Source organism: Vulpes lagopus, chromosome 23 (assembly GCF_018345385.1).
Source record: "Vulpes lagopus strain Blue_001 chromosome 23, ASM1834538v1, whole genome shotgun sequence".
NCBI classification, from domain to species: Eukaryota; Metazoa; Chordata; class Mammalia; order Carnivora; family Canidae; genus Vulpes; species Vulpes lagopus.
The window spans coordinates 42397281-42414201 of NC_054846.1; the positions used below are offsets into that span (position 1 = coordinate 42397281).

General features: G+C 37.4%; 1 protein-coding gene across 3 annotated transcripts in view; it reads right to left on the reverse strand.

Moving 5' to 3' along the window:
- The window catches only part of SYT1 (synaptotagmin 1), a 533799-nt gene that overhangs the window by 148059 nt on the left and 368819 nt on the right, over positions 1-16921 (reverse strand). For 2 of the 3 annotated variants that reach the window (XM_041739097.1, XM_041739096.1), the window contains 2 exons: positions 7293-7477; positions 1328-1450 (listed from right to left, as the gene is read on the reverse strand). In XM_041739097.1, the coding sequence (XP_041595031.1) occupies positions 1328-1450; positions 7293-7477 (308 nt within the window). The remainder of the gene's footprint in view (positions 1-1327; positions 1451-7292; positions 7478-16921) is intronic. The other variant, XM_041739098.1, reaches the window with a different exon arrangement.

Consider the following 16921-nt stretch of genomic DNA (forward strand, 5'->3'; position numbering starts at 1 on the left):
ATAAAGAACTTATTAAACTCAACAGCAAAGAGATAAACAATCCAATCATGAAATGGGCAAAAGACATGAACAGAAATCTCACAGAGGAAGACATAGACATGGCCAGCAAGCACATGAGGAAATGCTCTGCATCACTGGCCATCAGGGAAATACAAATCAAAACCACAATGAGATCCTACCTCACACCTGTGAGAATGGTGAAAATTAACAAGGCAGGAAACCACAAATGTTGGAGAGGATGTGGAGAAAGGGGAACCCTCTTGCACTGTTGGTGGAAATATGAACTGGTACAGCCACTATGGAAAACTGTGTGGAGGTTCCTCAAAGAGTTAAAAATAGTCCTGCCCTACGACCCAGCAATTGCACTGCTGGGGATTTACCCCAAGGATACAGATGTACGGAAACACTGGGACACCTGCACCCTGATGTTTCTAGCAGCAGTGTCCACAATAGCCAAACTGTGGATGGAGCCTCAGTGTCCATCAAAAGATGATGGATAAAGAAGATGTGGTCTATGGATACAATGGAATATTCCTCATCCATTAGAAACGACAAATACCCACCATTTGCTTCGATGTGGATGGACCTGGAGTGTATTATGCTGAGTGAAATAAGTCAGTCGGAGAAGGACAAACATTATATGGTCTCATTCATTTGGGGAATATAAAAAATAGTGAAAGGGAATAAAGGGGAAGGAGAGAAAATGAGTGAAAATATCAGTGAGAGTGACAGAACATGAGAGACTCCTAACTCTGGGAAACGAACTAGGGGTGGTGGAAGGGGAGGTGGGCGGGGGGTGGGGGTGACTGGGTGACGGGCACTGGGGGGGCACTTAGCGGGATGAGCACTGGGTGTTATGCTATATGTTGGCAAATTGAACTCCAATAAAAAATAATATAAAGCTTTGGTTGAATGGTGGTTTATCTCAACAGTTCCTCACCCTGTTTGGATCTAATGCCATGAATTCCAAGGGCGATTGTTGGAGCTCAGGCTGATGGGCCAGTGGGAGCCCGACTGGCTGGGAGCCGTCAGAAACAGACTGGACTACTTGCCAAGTTCATTTGTATTCTGCTTGCCTGCTCTAAGTGCCATAAGTAGATGTAATCGGTTGAATACTGTGAATTCTAATTACCAGAGGTTAAATTAGCAAGTAGGGGACTGCCTGTACTTAGAAATTATTTCATCAATAGCTTTGATAATTGCATTTTCCCCTCGCGGCACACGAAATGTTTTAAGAAGTATCTTGCTTCAATTCCTACTTGGTAATTTCAGAAAACATAATGGAATTAGAATTCAACCCCCACCCCACCCCCCCAAGCCCTCAGACCTGGTTATTCTGGAAATCATAATCCAGTGAATATTGAAGTTTGCCCAATTTCTCCTCTTCCTTGGGTTCTTCCTTTTCTTCGCCATCAGTCAATCCAGTTTCAGCATCATCGTCCTTTAGAGCCTAGGAGTAGGGAAACGAATGATACGTGAATTCAAGTGAATTCAGTGAAACCCACATCAACCTGGGCCTGTGGTTACACTTCCAAGCTGTTAGAAGCAAGCACTAAGATGCTGGAAATCCATTTGTCTGACACACATTCACATTTGCTGCTTATAGATTTTTAAAATTCCACTGGTGCACGGAATTTTCTTCCCAATCAGCAAGCAACATGAAAGCAATGGAAGAAGCCCCTCAGAATATTGCAAGCGAAAAATGTAAAGTTGTTGCAAAGAAAATGTCCACTTTGGTAAAATGTTTGGCTTTGGTTAAAACCGCTTCTTTCAGAGGTATGATAAACATGCTATTAACCAGGCCAGGTTTCACATTCATGTAGTTGAAAGAGATCTAAGCTAAGCATCATGTAAAACACCATTGTTACATGCAGCGGAGTATTTATATGAAATGTGTGGCCTTTTCTTGCCTTGTTTCCTATGAGAAAGGTAGCTGAGTGATTCTCCAAGAATTTCCATTTCCTAAGTTTCACATATACATTTATAATGGTTATGGAAAAAGTGGAAGAAACATGCCACCAGCAAATGCATGTTGAGAGAAAAATCTACCCCGCTTCCAGTTTAAGTTTACCATTTTATTTTTATAACAGCTCCACAGAAAGCTAGGCTGAATTAAATTGATTTATGGGTCTATTTGATACCAAAAAACAAGAGCAGTTATGTTTGCAATTTTGTCAAGCTGAAATCAGTATAAACATTTATTTTGCGTTAATGAACAAAAATCATGGTTCTGAACTCTCAACTCAGTTTGGACCAACTGGGTATTCTTCATCATCTAAACCTTAGTGTAATGTAAATTGACATACTAGAAAGCTCATTATTTCACAAAATATATTCTAATGCTCCTCTCTTTTGAACATAAAAATAGATAATGTATTTCACATTGAGTTCAACAACTCTGCTGAAAAAAATCAAAGGTTATAAAGATGGTAAATATTAGGAGCTTTGTTTCTAAGGATATGCATTCTTACTGCTTTAGAGAATTGGAAAAAATAATTTAAAAAGCTATACATAGTTATTCAAAATTAAAAATGATAAAATTACATTTCCCTGACCACTAGTGAGTGGAAAAATTTGAAAATCTTCATAGTAACCAATTGTATTTGTTCTTCTGGGAACTGCTTGTATACATTCTTTGCTGAATTTTTTATTGTTTTGTTTGGTTCTTATTGATTTCTAGAGACTCTTTGTATTTTAGTGGTCTCAGCTTTTATATATAATGCAAATCTTCTTCCATAGTTTTTGGTTATGGCATTTTTATTGCCTTTCATGTATAGGTGTGTAAGTCAAAATAAGACAATGTGGCAGGATGCTTTGTATCTATGATAAAGTAAAGGAATTTTAACCCCTGTCAGCAAGTCAAATCTGAGAATTCTTGTCGAACTCAAATGCCAGGAGTATATCCGGATTTCAGAAAGGCATGAGTCGTCAGACTGCAGCTCTATCACCTAGCTTCTCCTGACCTTCCAGATTTCGTGCTCTCTCTTCTCTGCTGAGTGAAAGCTTTACTGTTCATACATTTACACAGAGATTTCTCTGTGGTGCTTCAAAATGGCACTGAAATTGACAGGATTTTCCAATTTGGCTCTACTCAGCCAACTCCAGTTTGATCCTAAAAATACCCCTGAGACTTGATGGCACTGCATCAATAGAACTCATTTGGGTGGGAAGATCTTATAAAACAGCAGAGATGTAGTTGGAGATGCCTCCATTTCTGTGCTTCTTGAAAATTTTCAGGAGCCTATAATGAGTTTGGAAAATTAAAAATTATCATTATTAATTACATCTATGTAGGAAAGTTTATACTTAAATGTTTTTCTCAATAGTAAAATGTTGGTTTCCTGACAGCCAAAGGCAGGAAACAATTTAATTACTGAAAACGTACATCTTTTAACTTGGGGGGTGGGGGTGAGGGGGGATAGATCATTAAAGGGAACATGCTAGTAAAGTGACCAGAAAAGACTACTGACTTTAATTAGAGGAGCTGAGGCAGTGAAATCACCTAGCCCTTTCAAAACCTTAGCTGTGTGTCAGTCTTTAACACTCCTGTAGATGTGCTTAGAAAATTGCAGCTTAGGTAAATTGCCTCCCTGTAAGATTTTAAAGTTTTTAAAAATAATAGCAAGCTATTTAGTACATATTTCTGTCTGAAAAATCTACACGTTACTCTATCATAATTATAAAAAAAAATCATGGATTAAAATACTTTTTCAAAAGTCTCTTTCAGAACTGACAATTTACATATCATGTTTCAGCCCAGTGCAATTTGAAATAGCTGAGATATTAAATCTCCTTCTTCCTAAGTGGTTTTTGCCCTAATAAAAGGTACAGGACCATCTCTGCAATTACTCTGTATGAAATAGGGCTAAATTTTTGATAATTTCTCAGTGCCACTGTTCATCACTGAAGTGATTAAGTCTATTCTTGTCCTGAAGGCTGAGCTTAAGCAGGACGTCTTCTCGACCATCACATTAAATTCAGGCCTATTAAATCAGTAGCTATTATAATATCTCAAGAGCAATACTCCCTCCGCCTCCCTCCCCCTTAACAAAATGCAGAGAAAAAAGCTTGTAAACCCAGCAGTTTTGATGGTTTGCTAAATTGCGGTAGTGAAAGCCATGTGCTGGGAGCATCAGATCTTGTCTTAAATTTCAAAGTGTACATGCTTCTGTCTTGCTTCAGCATTCAAAAGGTGCTTAATTTACAACCATCAGAAATGATTTTAAGTTAAATTGTCCAAATTTGAATTTGATAAGGCACACTTATATAAAAGGTAGCATTGAGGGACTGAATTTTCTTTCTGTGCCCATCAGTTAAAAACTTGAGCTTTCTAATACTGTTCTATTTAATCAGTTAGTAATGTTTAAAATGAGAACCCTTTAGCTTAAAAAAAAATCAATTTAGTTCAGCCTCTTGATGTGTGTCAGAATGGTACACCCTGAGCTGTGGAGCCCAGCTGCCAGGCCACTAAATGTATATCCGAGCGTTGACGAGGGTTTCTAAAGAGCAGAGGAAACCTACCGCAAGGGACAGTCCAGAACAGTCATGAGACATAACACAGATAAGGAGGACATAGAAGGAAGAAATAAAAATTAAAATATCCACACACATTAGTGAAAACCATGGAGAAATGACCCTTCCAGACCTATGACTTTGCAAATTGATAATGTCTCTCTGCATTTTTCAGTGTTCTCAAGCTTTTGGGAATTAAAAAACAAAAACAAAATAAAAACCATCAAATATAAATCTTATGCTGTATAAATATATATTGTTGTCATTATGGAATTTTAAAATTCTTTGTTGGTTATAAAATTTCAACATAGCGACAGGTGGCCATGAACATTGGAATTTGAATTTCGGTGTATTTTTACGTAGATTGAAATGGTAAAAACTTACTGGTTGCCCTAGAGACTGTGTGTCTTAAGAAATCATGTCCTAAATGCCTCTCATATCTGTTGTGTTTTTAAATGAGAGGCATAGACTGTATTTGTTTTCCCCATGTTCACACCAATACTCTGTTTAAAATATTCGGTAAGTGTAATTATTTAAGCATTTTACTTTCTGTTTATGCTGTTTTGAAGTTGGGTGATTGAATGGTCACCCTGTGACATATGTCTTAAAACCATACATTCTATTTGCTTCTTTATCCTTCCTCTTCATAAAACAATAGAATCCATTATTAGCTACTATTGCCTGCCTTAAGAAGTAGTATAAGCTGCTATAGTATGACTGTTTACTGATAAAGCCTATTCTTCCTTGTCCAAATTACATTTCATTTTGTACAATTAATTGTTCATAAATTAAAATAAGATCTATAAAACCCTACATAGACAAGCAATCTGCTTGAAATGATATCTTTTTGAGTGGTTGAAATCCTAAACACCTTGTTGTAATAGTAGATCACTATCAACTATCATTGACTTCCTACTAGGATTTGAGTATTTGACTCATTTTCTCTTCCTCTCGCATCCAAAGGAACTGATGACCAGTGAAAAAATTAACCACCACCAATTCTGTGTATTTAGAGATCTTGGTCATTTATCCAGGTCATTACAGGGGTAACAAACACCCCAACTATACTCCAAGTTACTATCTTATGTCATACAGAACAAATTCCACAAAGAAGAAAACAAATTTCTAATGCTAAAAAAAAATCCTGTAATTATAATTTATCATTATTTAATACTTTTGATTGTTAATTCTTGGATATGAGAACATCACATTTGTGTTGTATTATAGTTATGAAAATGGTAGGGCTGTATTTTCAAATTGTTTCATACACACAGCTGGAAATTCACACAGATTATTCAGTCTCTGCCCGTCTAGCACATTCTTTCTACACTTAAGCTCCCAATAAATTGTTTAAAGAAATCTCTGTCAAGTTCTGCTTGTACTGAAAATGTCGAAGTAGAGCAAGGCACGTTTTCAAATTGCAGTTATTATGTAACAAATTAACTCAAGAGAAAAATCCTTGTTAGACCACTGTGGTCAGATGTGGGTACATGGACTTCTGTGCTTGTGATTAAAACTCAGAAAAACGTAAACCTTGTTCTGAGCTCAGGACAAAGCTGGCTGAGGGTGAGTGCAGGCGCTGCATACATTCTATAGCTCTGAAACCAGTTCAGCGAATGCAGAAGAGCCTTTGTGAAATTGTTGTCAATAGATATTACAGTGTCTTTGAGAAGAAGTGTTTAAAGCTCAAGCTGGGGAGTGGGGCTGGTGCCCTGAGTGGATGGTTAACTAGGAAACTATGCAAATGTACTAAAAATGCCCTCCTCGACTAAACTGTTCTTAAGGAGATTCACCTATTCGAGAGTTCAGTTAATAGTAATTAATACTATAAGAAGAACTCAAAAAACTATCGATATATGTTGCTATTTGGGAATAAGTAGAACTTTTGAATTATTAGAAAGGAAACAAAGATCATGGAAGATGTTGTTTTCTGTGAAAAAGCTCTACATTTACATTATTAATATGAATTAAATGTTCTTTAAAGATACCCACTATGAAAATGATTCCAAAAAACAAGAGGGATCTAAATATAATTGTTAATAGTAAACTTTATTCTGAACCAACTCATCCACTTAGTTCAATAAAAATAGACAATAACGTAAAGAATATCCAAAGAGCTTCCTGGGCCTCGGGAAGATAACCCAGCCCGATGGATTCCATAGCCTGTATCATGATTTCATTGCCCCTAACTCATGAAACAAGAATCTTGCCTTAAAATTATGCGCCGTTCTTTAGGACTAGCTGGCAGTTCTCTCCCTTTTTACTCACTGTTTAGCTCCCTGTTGCTGAGCGCTAATTTTCGAGGCGGATGAATGGGTAGGAGTGGTGGTTTTCGTCAAGTATGGTAGACGGCCGTAAGTCTGAGTTATTTAACAGTGACTGTGGAGCAGTGGTGATGTGACAAAGGCAGCCTGCCCACGAGGGAGAGCAGTCAGCCACTCTGGATTCTTTCTAACTCTAAATGCAATTAAGACTGGCTGAGCAGATGTCACCAAAATACTCAGGCATCATTCCAATCTGCTGGGCCTGTCAAGATGGCCCTGCCGGTGGTGGATGCCCTTTCCTGGTTCCCATGTTTAGGAGCCTGGAAAAACCCCACCAAATGTTTTCCTTGCACTTTGGGACATTGCATAATTACTGAAAGGATTGCAAAGCATTTTGACAACAGTGACATCTGTCCAGAAGTTGTTTATTTCCACACTCCTCTGGCATCAAATTATAAGTCATCTATGAACTTGTAACAAAATCATCAAAGAAGTGATATGGTAGGAAAACATTACCTGGTCTTTCATGGTCTTCCCTAAGTCTTTCACATCTTTCATGTTGATAGCATTCTTCCCTCCTTTCTCTTTCCCCTTCTTCTTGTTTTTCTTTTTGAACAAACATTTCTTACAGATACAAAAGCAGCAGGTCAGGACTAGAAGGACAGCGACTATGGCTATAGCGATTAAGGCCCACGGTGGCACTGAAAGAGGAAAATACGTGGAGAGTGTTAGTAACAGACGTTACCTAGGCAAAGCCTTTTGACCTATGGGCTACAAAAGTATTCACTGATTAATTTGTGTTTACTGAGCGCTGCAGGCACCCTGTCCTGCGCTTCGCTACCCGTGTTTCTTCTGCCTCGATGCAGGTTTGTGTTTCCACTTCATCCTTCCACATAGGCCAGATGTGCTTCCTCCATGCTGGCTTTCCATTCATCTATTCCTTTCTTCATCTGGAGCCCAGCTCTGGAGTTTGGCCTTGGAGTTTAAATCCTGCCTCCACCGTGTATTAGCTGTGTGATCTTGGGCAAGTCATCTAACCTCCCTCTGCCTCAGTATCCTCATCTCTCAAGTGGTTCTAAATGGGTCGGTATCATAGCCTGTCTGAAGATTAAAATCAGATGCATTTCCTGGCACATGGTAAAAGCTTAATAAATATGAGTCTTAATAAATAGACTCATCTATTAAGTAGTAGAGGTTCTATTAATATGTTCTGGGTATAATGGGAGGAGCGACAACAATCAAAGAACCAGAGCAAACAAATATCATAATGGTAACCAAGGTTAGGAAGAGGTCCTTGGTGCTCTGCAAGTCACCCACTCTAAAAGTAGGATGGACGCTTACCTGCCCACGGCCTCCAGAGGCAGGGCAGGGGTTATGTTCGGTGCCTCTAAGGTCAGGCTTTGATTCAGGCTTGGCCGTTTTCAGGCTGTGTGACTCTGGCTTGATTGCCTAACTGTTCTGAGTTTGTTTCCTTCTCTGTAAAGCGAAGATGATAATGGTACCTATTTCTAGTATCCTTTGAAAATTAAGGGAGTTAATATACTAAAAAGCTTAGAATGGCATCCAGCAAATAGCAGGAGCCAGATGTTAGTGATTTATTTTCAAGGTATACAGCTAAGTATTATGGGTAACACACAACACTCAGAGTATATGTGGGGATGTAAAACGTGCACCCTAATAAGTACATATTTAAAAAACACAGGAGTTAGTGGATATCTAGGGAAATGGAGAGGAATAAAAAATGATTTTTTTTTGATGAGAAGAGTAGCTTCAGTTTTAGAGACTGTTTAAAATAATAAAGCATATATAAATAAACACATAGACATTTTTCTATTATAGTTGTCCATCTACTGAAGTTACTCTGTTTCCTTATTTGGCATATCCTATACCACGTACTTATGTTTAAAACAAACTCTTGTGGAAATATTTAAGATTTCACTTGCCCAGAAAGGAATTTTATTCAACTATTGAGATTAATCAGAAGAAGCAACTAGATTTGCCTGCTGTAATTAAGAAAAAACACTGGACATTGAAATGGTAAGAAAAAGCTACATAAACATGATTAGTACCAATGATGGGTGAACACAAGTCAGGAATACTTTGATAAAGTAGAAGCACTTAAAAACTAACCCCTTCAAAACTGAGAAAACCCGCTCTTTGCTGTCCTTCCGCATTTAGCTTTATAGTGTAGAACACTTACTATGCGTATTATTCTAGCTTAGGATTGGCTAATAAATGTTAGCCTAAGGATTTATAAAAGCACAATTTCTGAAATTGTGTTTTCAGGCAAAGAAATAGTTGAAAGCAATACATAAGCCCACACCAAACAACATGTTTTCTCATGTTGTCTAATCTCATTAAACAATCATATTTTAAAAATGTAAATTAAACTTATGTAACCAATGACATCATTCATAACACCTCATTTAAAACATTCTACCTCTTTTGATCTAGCTAAAACCCTGCCATGCATGGACGAGAGAGTCTACATATTCATTACAGGCCAGACAGTATTAATAATGACCCTTCATTTTGAACCTCGTAAATTATTCTTCTAGTCGGACTTGTGTGACAGTCTCTCAGAGGGCTACATAAAAGTCTCTTAAATTACACAGGATGAGACAGAGATCATTTGACAACTTCACAAAAAGAAAATAGTGAAAGCACAGGAACATTATTTAATCACAAGGAGTAAAAGAGGTAGGGACATGGAATTACAGGAGGAAATTTTAAATAGTGCAACTCGAAGGTAAAGTATAACCACTGAGGACATTTTGTGATTTTTATTTTTTATTTTTATTTTTATTTTATTTTATTTTTTTTTTTATGATTTTTATTTTTTAAAGTGCTGCCATATTCTAGATGTGATCTCCTGAATTGCTTAATTTGCAACTTCGAATATTCTGTAGAGGATATATGAAATTCACAAAGTTTTTCTCACAATTTACTGGCGCCTTTAGAGAGAATTAAAAAGCCTTAAGGTTATCGTTTTGTGTACCCCTACGAAAGCCTGGCTGAATAGATACTTGGAATATAAACCACCATTTTTAATTAAATTCAGTTATTTGAATTGAATTTTCATCTTAAATTCTGTGAAGATGAACCAAATACTTAGAATTTGGCTAGTTTGGTAAGAAACACTATCTGTAGCATTATTCATTAGTAGTATTTGTAGAAATGCTTCAATATTAGTGAGAAAATCTTTATATTAAGCTAAAAATTGATTGAAGACCTACTTAATATGGGCTAGCAATTATTAGCTGCTACATACATGATCTCATTTAATATTTATGGTAGTTTTTTCATTATCCCTTCAGTTTTATACAGGAAAAGCCTTATACAGAGGAAAAGCTATAGATCCAAGAGTTTGAGAAATTCAAATACATCTTTATATTATTAGGTAAAAAGTGTTTATATTTTAAATGTATACAAAAGGAAAAATCTAGGGCTTTGAAACCTTTTAATAAAACATTTTATATTAAAAAACAGTGAAAATAAAAAACAGCATAAGATGTTGCCAAGAGTGATTTCCATAATATATAGTCTAGCCACAATAAAAAAAAAATGGGCTCATCAAAATATTGCTATTGGCAGAAAGCTATTAGCTTATTGTTATTGCCACCCAACTATCATTAAATGGAATTTTACAACAAGAATTTTAACATTTAACTTAAAAGACCTTTCAGCAGAAAATAATAGACTAGCATAAAGCTTTCCATTAAAAATGTTATTTTCATTTTCTGGTTAATGAATTAATCTCACATTGTTTAACCCAAAGATAAACTGATGCATAAGAATTAAGTCAAAGTCAATTCTGAACTGCTTCTGATGTTTTAACGTAGACTTTGTGGTAGACAGAAAAATTAGGATTCCTCCGAAATGCCCACATGCTATTCCCAGGGATTTGTGAATATGTTACTTTACGTGGCAAAAAGGACTTCGCAAATGTGAATTAGGATCTTGAGATGGAGAGGTTTTCATGGGTTACATTTAGTCCTGAACTATAAAAAAGGCAGGCAGGATTTTCAGAATCAGATTTGAAGATTCTGTGCTGCTGATTTTGAAGATGGAAGAAGAAACCATGAACCAAGAAATGTAGGTGTCTCTAGAAACTGGAAAAGGCAAGGAAATGGATTCTTCCCTATAGTTTTATTGATTGACTGACTGATTGATTTTTTAAAGATTTTATTTATTTGACAGAGAGATAGAGCCATTGAGCACAAGCTGGGGGAATGGCAGAGGGAGAGGGAGAAGTGGGCTCCCCACTGGGCCAGGAGTCTGATGCGGGGCTCGATCCTAGGACCCTGGGATCATGACCTGAGCCAAGGGCAGCTGCTTAACTTACTGAGCCAACCCGGTGTCCTCTCCTATGGTTTTTAAGAAGTAATCCATTTATACAACCATTATGGAAAAGAGATGGAGGTTCCTCAAAAAATTAAAAATAGAGCTGCCATATGATCTAGCAATCTCATTCTGGGTATATATCCCAAGGAAACAAAAAAAATATTACTGTTGTGCAGTGGTATATTCACCCCCATGTTCACTGCGGTATTATTCATAATGGACAAGATAAAGAAACAACCTAAGTCCATTAATGGATGAAGGGACAAAGAAGATGTAGAATATATTCACACAATTGGAATATTATTCAGCCATAAAAAGGAAATCCTGCCATTTGTGACAACATGGATGACTCTTGAGGGCATTATGCTAAGAGAAATAAGTCTGTGAGAGAAGTCCTACGGGTAAGTACTGTATGGTCACATTTATATGGGAAACCTATAAAAGTAAACTCATGGAAGCAAAGAGTAGACTGGTGGTTACCAGGGGCTCAGGGGTGGGATCATGGGAAAATGTTGGTCTAAGGGTAAAAACTTTTAATTCTTTTCTTTTTATTAAATATTTTATCTATTTATTCATAGACACACACACACACACACACACACACACACACACACACACACAGAGACACAGGCAGAGAGGAGAAGCAGGCTTCATGCAGGAAGCCCGACATGGAACTTGATCCCTGGTCTCCAGGATCACGCCCTGGACTGAAGGTGGCGCTAAACCGCTGCACCACCCGGACTGCCCAAAACTTTTAATTCTAAGATTAAGAAGTTCTGGGGATCAAATATACAGTATGGTGACTACAGTTAACGAGATTGTGTTGTATAGTTGAAATCAACTAGAGAGCAGATCTTGAATGTTCTTACCATGCACACAAGTAATCCTATGAGGTGAAGGCTGTGTTAACTAGCCCAATTGTGGTAATTATTACACTGTCCATCTATATCTATATATCTATATATATATATATGTATCATATATATGTATATATGTATCATTACACTGTCCATCTTCAATTTAGACAATGTTATTTGTTAATTATATCTCAAAGTCAGGGATTAAAAAAAGAATCAACTCTTCTGAAAGTTTGAGTTTGGCTCAGTGAAAACTATTTGGGATTGCCTCAAGAGACTTGTGACCTGCCACATATAGATGATTGTACAATTGGAATATTAGTGTGAGTTATTTCTATATTTTCTGTGATCCTGTTCACCACCCTTACCTATCTATCTCTTCTGCAACCATTCCCATGACACTAACGTTGTACTCAAGACTCGCTCAAAGATCACCAATGGTTTTCTTGTGACTAAACACAAACAACATTGTCCATGGTAGGAGGAAATCTTGATTATATGTTCCTTTTTGAAATTTCCTCCTGCTTTTGTTTCTGCTGCCCTTAGCAGCATCTTCGTGTGTGGATTGGACATTTTTTTTTCTGTCTCCTTTCCTGTTCTGGAGTCTTTAAATGGAGTTGTTCTTCGAAGCTCTTAGCCCCTGTTCATTTTCACGTTCACTCACTATGGAGGAGATTGTTGCCCATGCCTTAAACTTTTACATCAATTCTTCCATTCTGTTCCCTCTTATACATGCCGGGACTGTACTTCCTACAGCCTGTAGAATATTTCCTACGAATCCGTCCCCTCAACCAGTTTGCCAAGCCAGCTCTATGGCTCCTCTCAGTGCTTCAGTTATTGCCTGCTTGTTGTATCTTAGCACTGTGTGGAAAATTTTCTTCCAAGCCCGATTGAGTGGAAAGTTGTGTCATTTCTTCTCTCATATATTTTATGCTTCCTTTACATCTATTCCTTCTTGTGAGGTGTGGGCCTGAGGTTACCTCCCATGGGACTGAGTCACTCATTGCTCTTTGCTCAGTTCTATCCCCAGGTCTTCCTCAAATATATTCCTTCTTTCTTGAAATGCTATTCTTCTTCAGCCATTTAAATGATATTATTTCTCAAAGCTCAGCAAAAGTGTCAGTGTTTACAGATTTGTAAGCAAAAGTACTACATACGTTTGCTAAAAGTGCCCTTCCACCCCCACCCAGTGAGAAATAGTGACAGTGGTGAAATACTTTGGGTCATTTATGTTAGGCTAGAATAAGAAGATGTAGTATTGAAAAATAAAAAAAAAATCTGTATAAATATATCTAAGGCGTTTTGACATAATCCCTTTCTACACATGAAATTCATTTCTTAATAACTCAACATTCAGGTCTTTGTAGATTGTTCATCAACTGCAGTACTGATATTTAATGAAAACACAAAAAATTTAGAATCATTAAGAAGTAAATTTGCATTAGCAGGTCTCTTTTTTGGGGAAAACAAACAACTGTTTCCCCCTTTCAGGAGAGGCCATTCTTTCATGAGGCGTTGGCATAAATTAAGCAGTTTAGAAAATTAAGTGTTTCATTAAACACATTTATTGAACATCTATTTGCCGGGCATTTTTTATAGGCCTGTAATATGGTGCTAAGCATGGTTTATATAATCATGAAGCTTACTATTTACTTCCTACATGTTAAAAACTAGGTCTTACTTACTTTTTTCAGAGAAGTGAATTTCTTAAATTTGCCAAACTCAGTATTTAGAGCTTAATATGGTGTTTTCAGATAGAATCTACATGGCTTTATGTGCTCTTGTGTACAAATTCAGTGCTCTAAGGGGGATATTTATTGATGAAAGCTGCTAGTAAATATTCTTTTTAAAATAAAAATGTTATTCTCAGATTGAAAAACAACATTTTTGTTTTTTCCTGAGGCAGGCTTTGGCACTGAGCAAATTTGTAAAAATTATTTATTTAAAAGGCCCTCATAAACTTTTTTTTTTTTTTAAGTAGACACTCCAAATTTCCTTCCCTTTAATAGAGCAAAGTGTCACTGGGAACAAAGGTATTGTGGAAGGCACGTTTATGAAAAAGAAACTCTTACTGTTACTGAAGAGTAGCTTGGGGTGTCCAATATTTGTCCTCAAATCCAAAATCTGCTCAACAGACAGATGAGTCCTACAGAATGAATAGCTGAGGAAAGGAGCTTTATAAAGTTTACACAAAGTGCCCTATGGCCAAGAGGAGCCCGGTTCTAGATTTTCTGATTCTAAGCTCTCACTTCTAAGTAGACTTTTTTTGTTTTTTTTTTGTTTTTTTTTTTGCATTCTCTAAAATCCTGACACAGTCCTACCAGCTTAGTGCTCAGTAAACGTTAGGTGGCTCAAAGGAAACCCACATAGCCATGTTCTTGGGCTCAAGTACAAGTAGAATGGGATGGTCTCTCAAGTACAGGACTGTCTCAAATATGTTTTCCTTAGGTCTGCTACTCAGTCACATTTCCTTAGCTCCGATTCTCTCCTGCCATATCCCCATGTAGTCAGCTTTTGTGGTCTCCTAGGCTGGCAAACTTCTGGTGGGTTTACTCATTGGGTTTTTGATAAAATCTAGGGCAAAACTCATTGCTGTGTTTTTTATTTTATATTTTTGCCTCGATTTCACTTTCAAGGGCAGCTCTGCATTATCTAGCAGGTTGCATTCCCATTCATCATATTAAGAAACAACCTAAAATCCATATCTCTTTCACAAGATGGGCTGCATTTTCCTCTCTCAGAAATAGAACCTCGTCCATTTACACCAGTCCTCGGTATTTCAGCCAAGAGCCTCAAGATGATCTGGGTAATACTGTTGCTATGGCCACTACAAAAATTCAGCAATAACTTCAAGCCTTTTCTACCATTGACATATCTGTTTTGTCATGAGTGTCTCATAGCCGCACTAATGTCTGTATAATCTATCTTATGAATAACTCACATATTTCTTCATTCTTAGATTTACTGCAGCTTTTTTGCCATCTTCCAGGTTTACCCCAAACAGTCTTTCTAGATCATCAGGCATTGATGCAAGATGCAGAGTAAGAATGTGAAAATAATTTTACTGTGAAACAGTAAGAAAAAAGAATCTATTTCAGAGCTTTACTTTTAGGCTGTTTATGAATAATTTTAAACACACAAGGATAATTCTTCAAGAATTGGCAAAAAGCCAAATAAGCCTTGCATTTTAAAGCTTTCTCTAAATTGCAGGATGCAAATAGAAATGAAGCACTGGAAATATGTGGATTAATATACTCATTAACTACCTCTGGAGCAGCGCATTAAATGTGAGATTTGAAACACTGTATGAAGTCATACAGAATATGGCTTAAGAATAAACCAACCAGTCAAAGGTCAGAATGAAGAGTTTCTCATTATAGACTGAAACCAGCTTCAAAGACTGTGCATTCTTTGCTCCTGGGTATTAAACAAACTTACTTTTTTCCCTCAGTCTTGAGGATAGAGTCCGAAGCCTCTGTTGAATTATATGCTTCTTTTAAAATATGACAAAATCTATAGTGTCTTGATGGGAAAGTAGACATTGGGGGGGGGCAGGGGGACAGGGCGTGTGCCATGTGTTTAAGTTTCTATACACCTGGGAATGTGTGGTACCCTTATGGACATGACAGTGCCTGGTCTAAAAGACTGCTGGATTCCAAATTAAAAACTCCTTTCCCAGAGCATCATGGTGAAATTCACAGAAATGAGGGAATTCAAAAAACAAAAAAAACCTTACTCCTTTATTTGGTCATTTTTTTTTTTTCCCCCTCTTGGCAACCTGCTATGTGCTTCTGCTGTGCTGGGGATGGTGAAGGAACAGAGGAAGCAGGTCCCTCTCTCTAGGAGCTTGCAAACACTACCTTCCAGGAAGAAACTAGGAAGAGACTGTATAAAGGATTAAGTACAAAATTCAACAGAGTGGGTGGGCTCTGTAGGTGCCAGGTTAGGAAAGGGCGACGTAAAGAGTCCTCCCGTTCCTGAAAGCTCCAAACAGGAGGTGAGTCCCGAGGTAAGCTCCCAAACTTTTCTTGCTACACAGTGAAAACAGCATTTTGGGGATTCCAGTTTTTTCCTCCTTCCTTTCCTGAGTCCCTCCCATCTTGTCTGTCTTTCTCTTCCCTCCTTTTCTTCCTTGATCCTTCCTTCTCTTTTTTCCTTTGGTTTTTAGATTCCCTTTACTCTATCTTCTCACCCAGTGACTACTTTGTTAAATAAAGCTCTCAATAAGACATTTGGGAAAGAGTCATAGTAAATGAAAAGAGAGTTCCCTGCGGTAAACACATGTAGCCTTCCCTAAATAGCCTTCAGCATTACCTGAATGTGTTTCACATTCTCCTCTTACATAGATAGTTCTTACATAGATAGTATCTTACTGAAAAGATAGCTTTTTCAGTATGTGCTCCTGATGGAAAAGCAAACTGGAAGATACATCTGCATAGCTAGGTTGTAAAAAGGACCCAAGTCGGGGCCCCTGGGTGGCTCAGTGGGTTAAGCATCTGCCTTCAGCTCAGGTCATGATCTCAGGGTCCTGGGATGGAGCCCTGCACATCAGGCTCCCTGCTCAAAGGGGGGGGGGTCTGCTTCTCCCTCTCCTGCTCCCCCATTCGTGCTCTCTCTCTCTCAAATAAATAAATTAAAAGTCTAAAAAAAAATCCAAACCATTGAGTAGAGTTAGCTACTTATTAATGCAGATGGATTTCTAAACAGTAATACAGAGGCTCATTCATTCATTCATTCATTCATCCCTTTGAGTGTCTATTTAACACATTGATGCTCAGGACATTGAAGGAATAATGAAGTTCAAATTTGCTTAATTTGCTTAAACAGTTTATAATCCATGTGGGCAGATATGATTAACATACATGAAGCAAATTGTGAACAACAGGACAGCATGTTAAATGCCAAATTAAATGGGGTCTTTTGCTTGACTCTGATTCCATTATG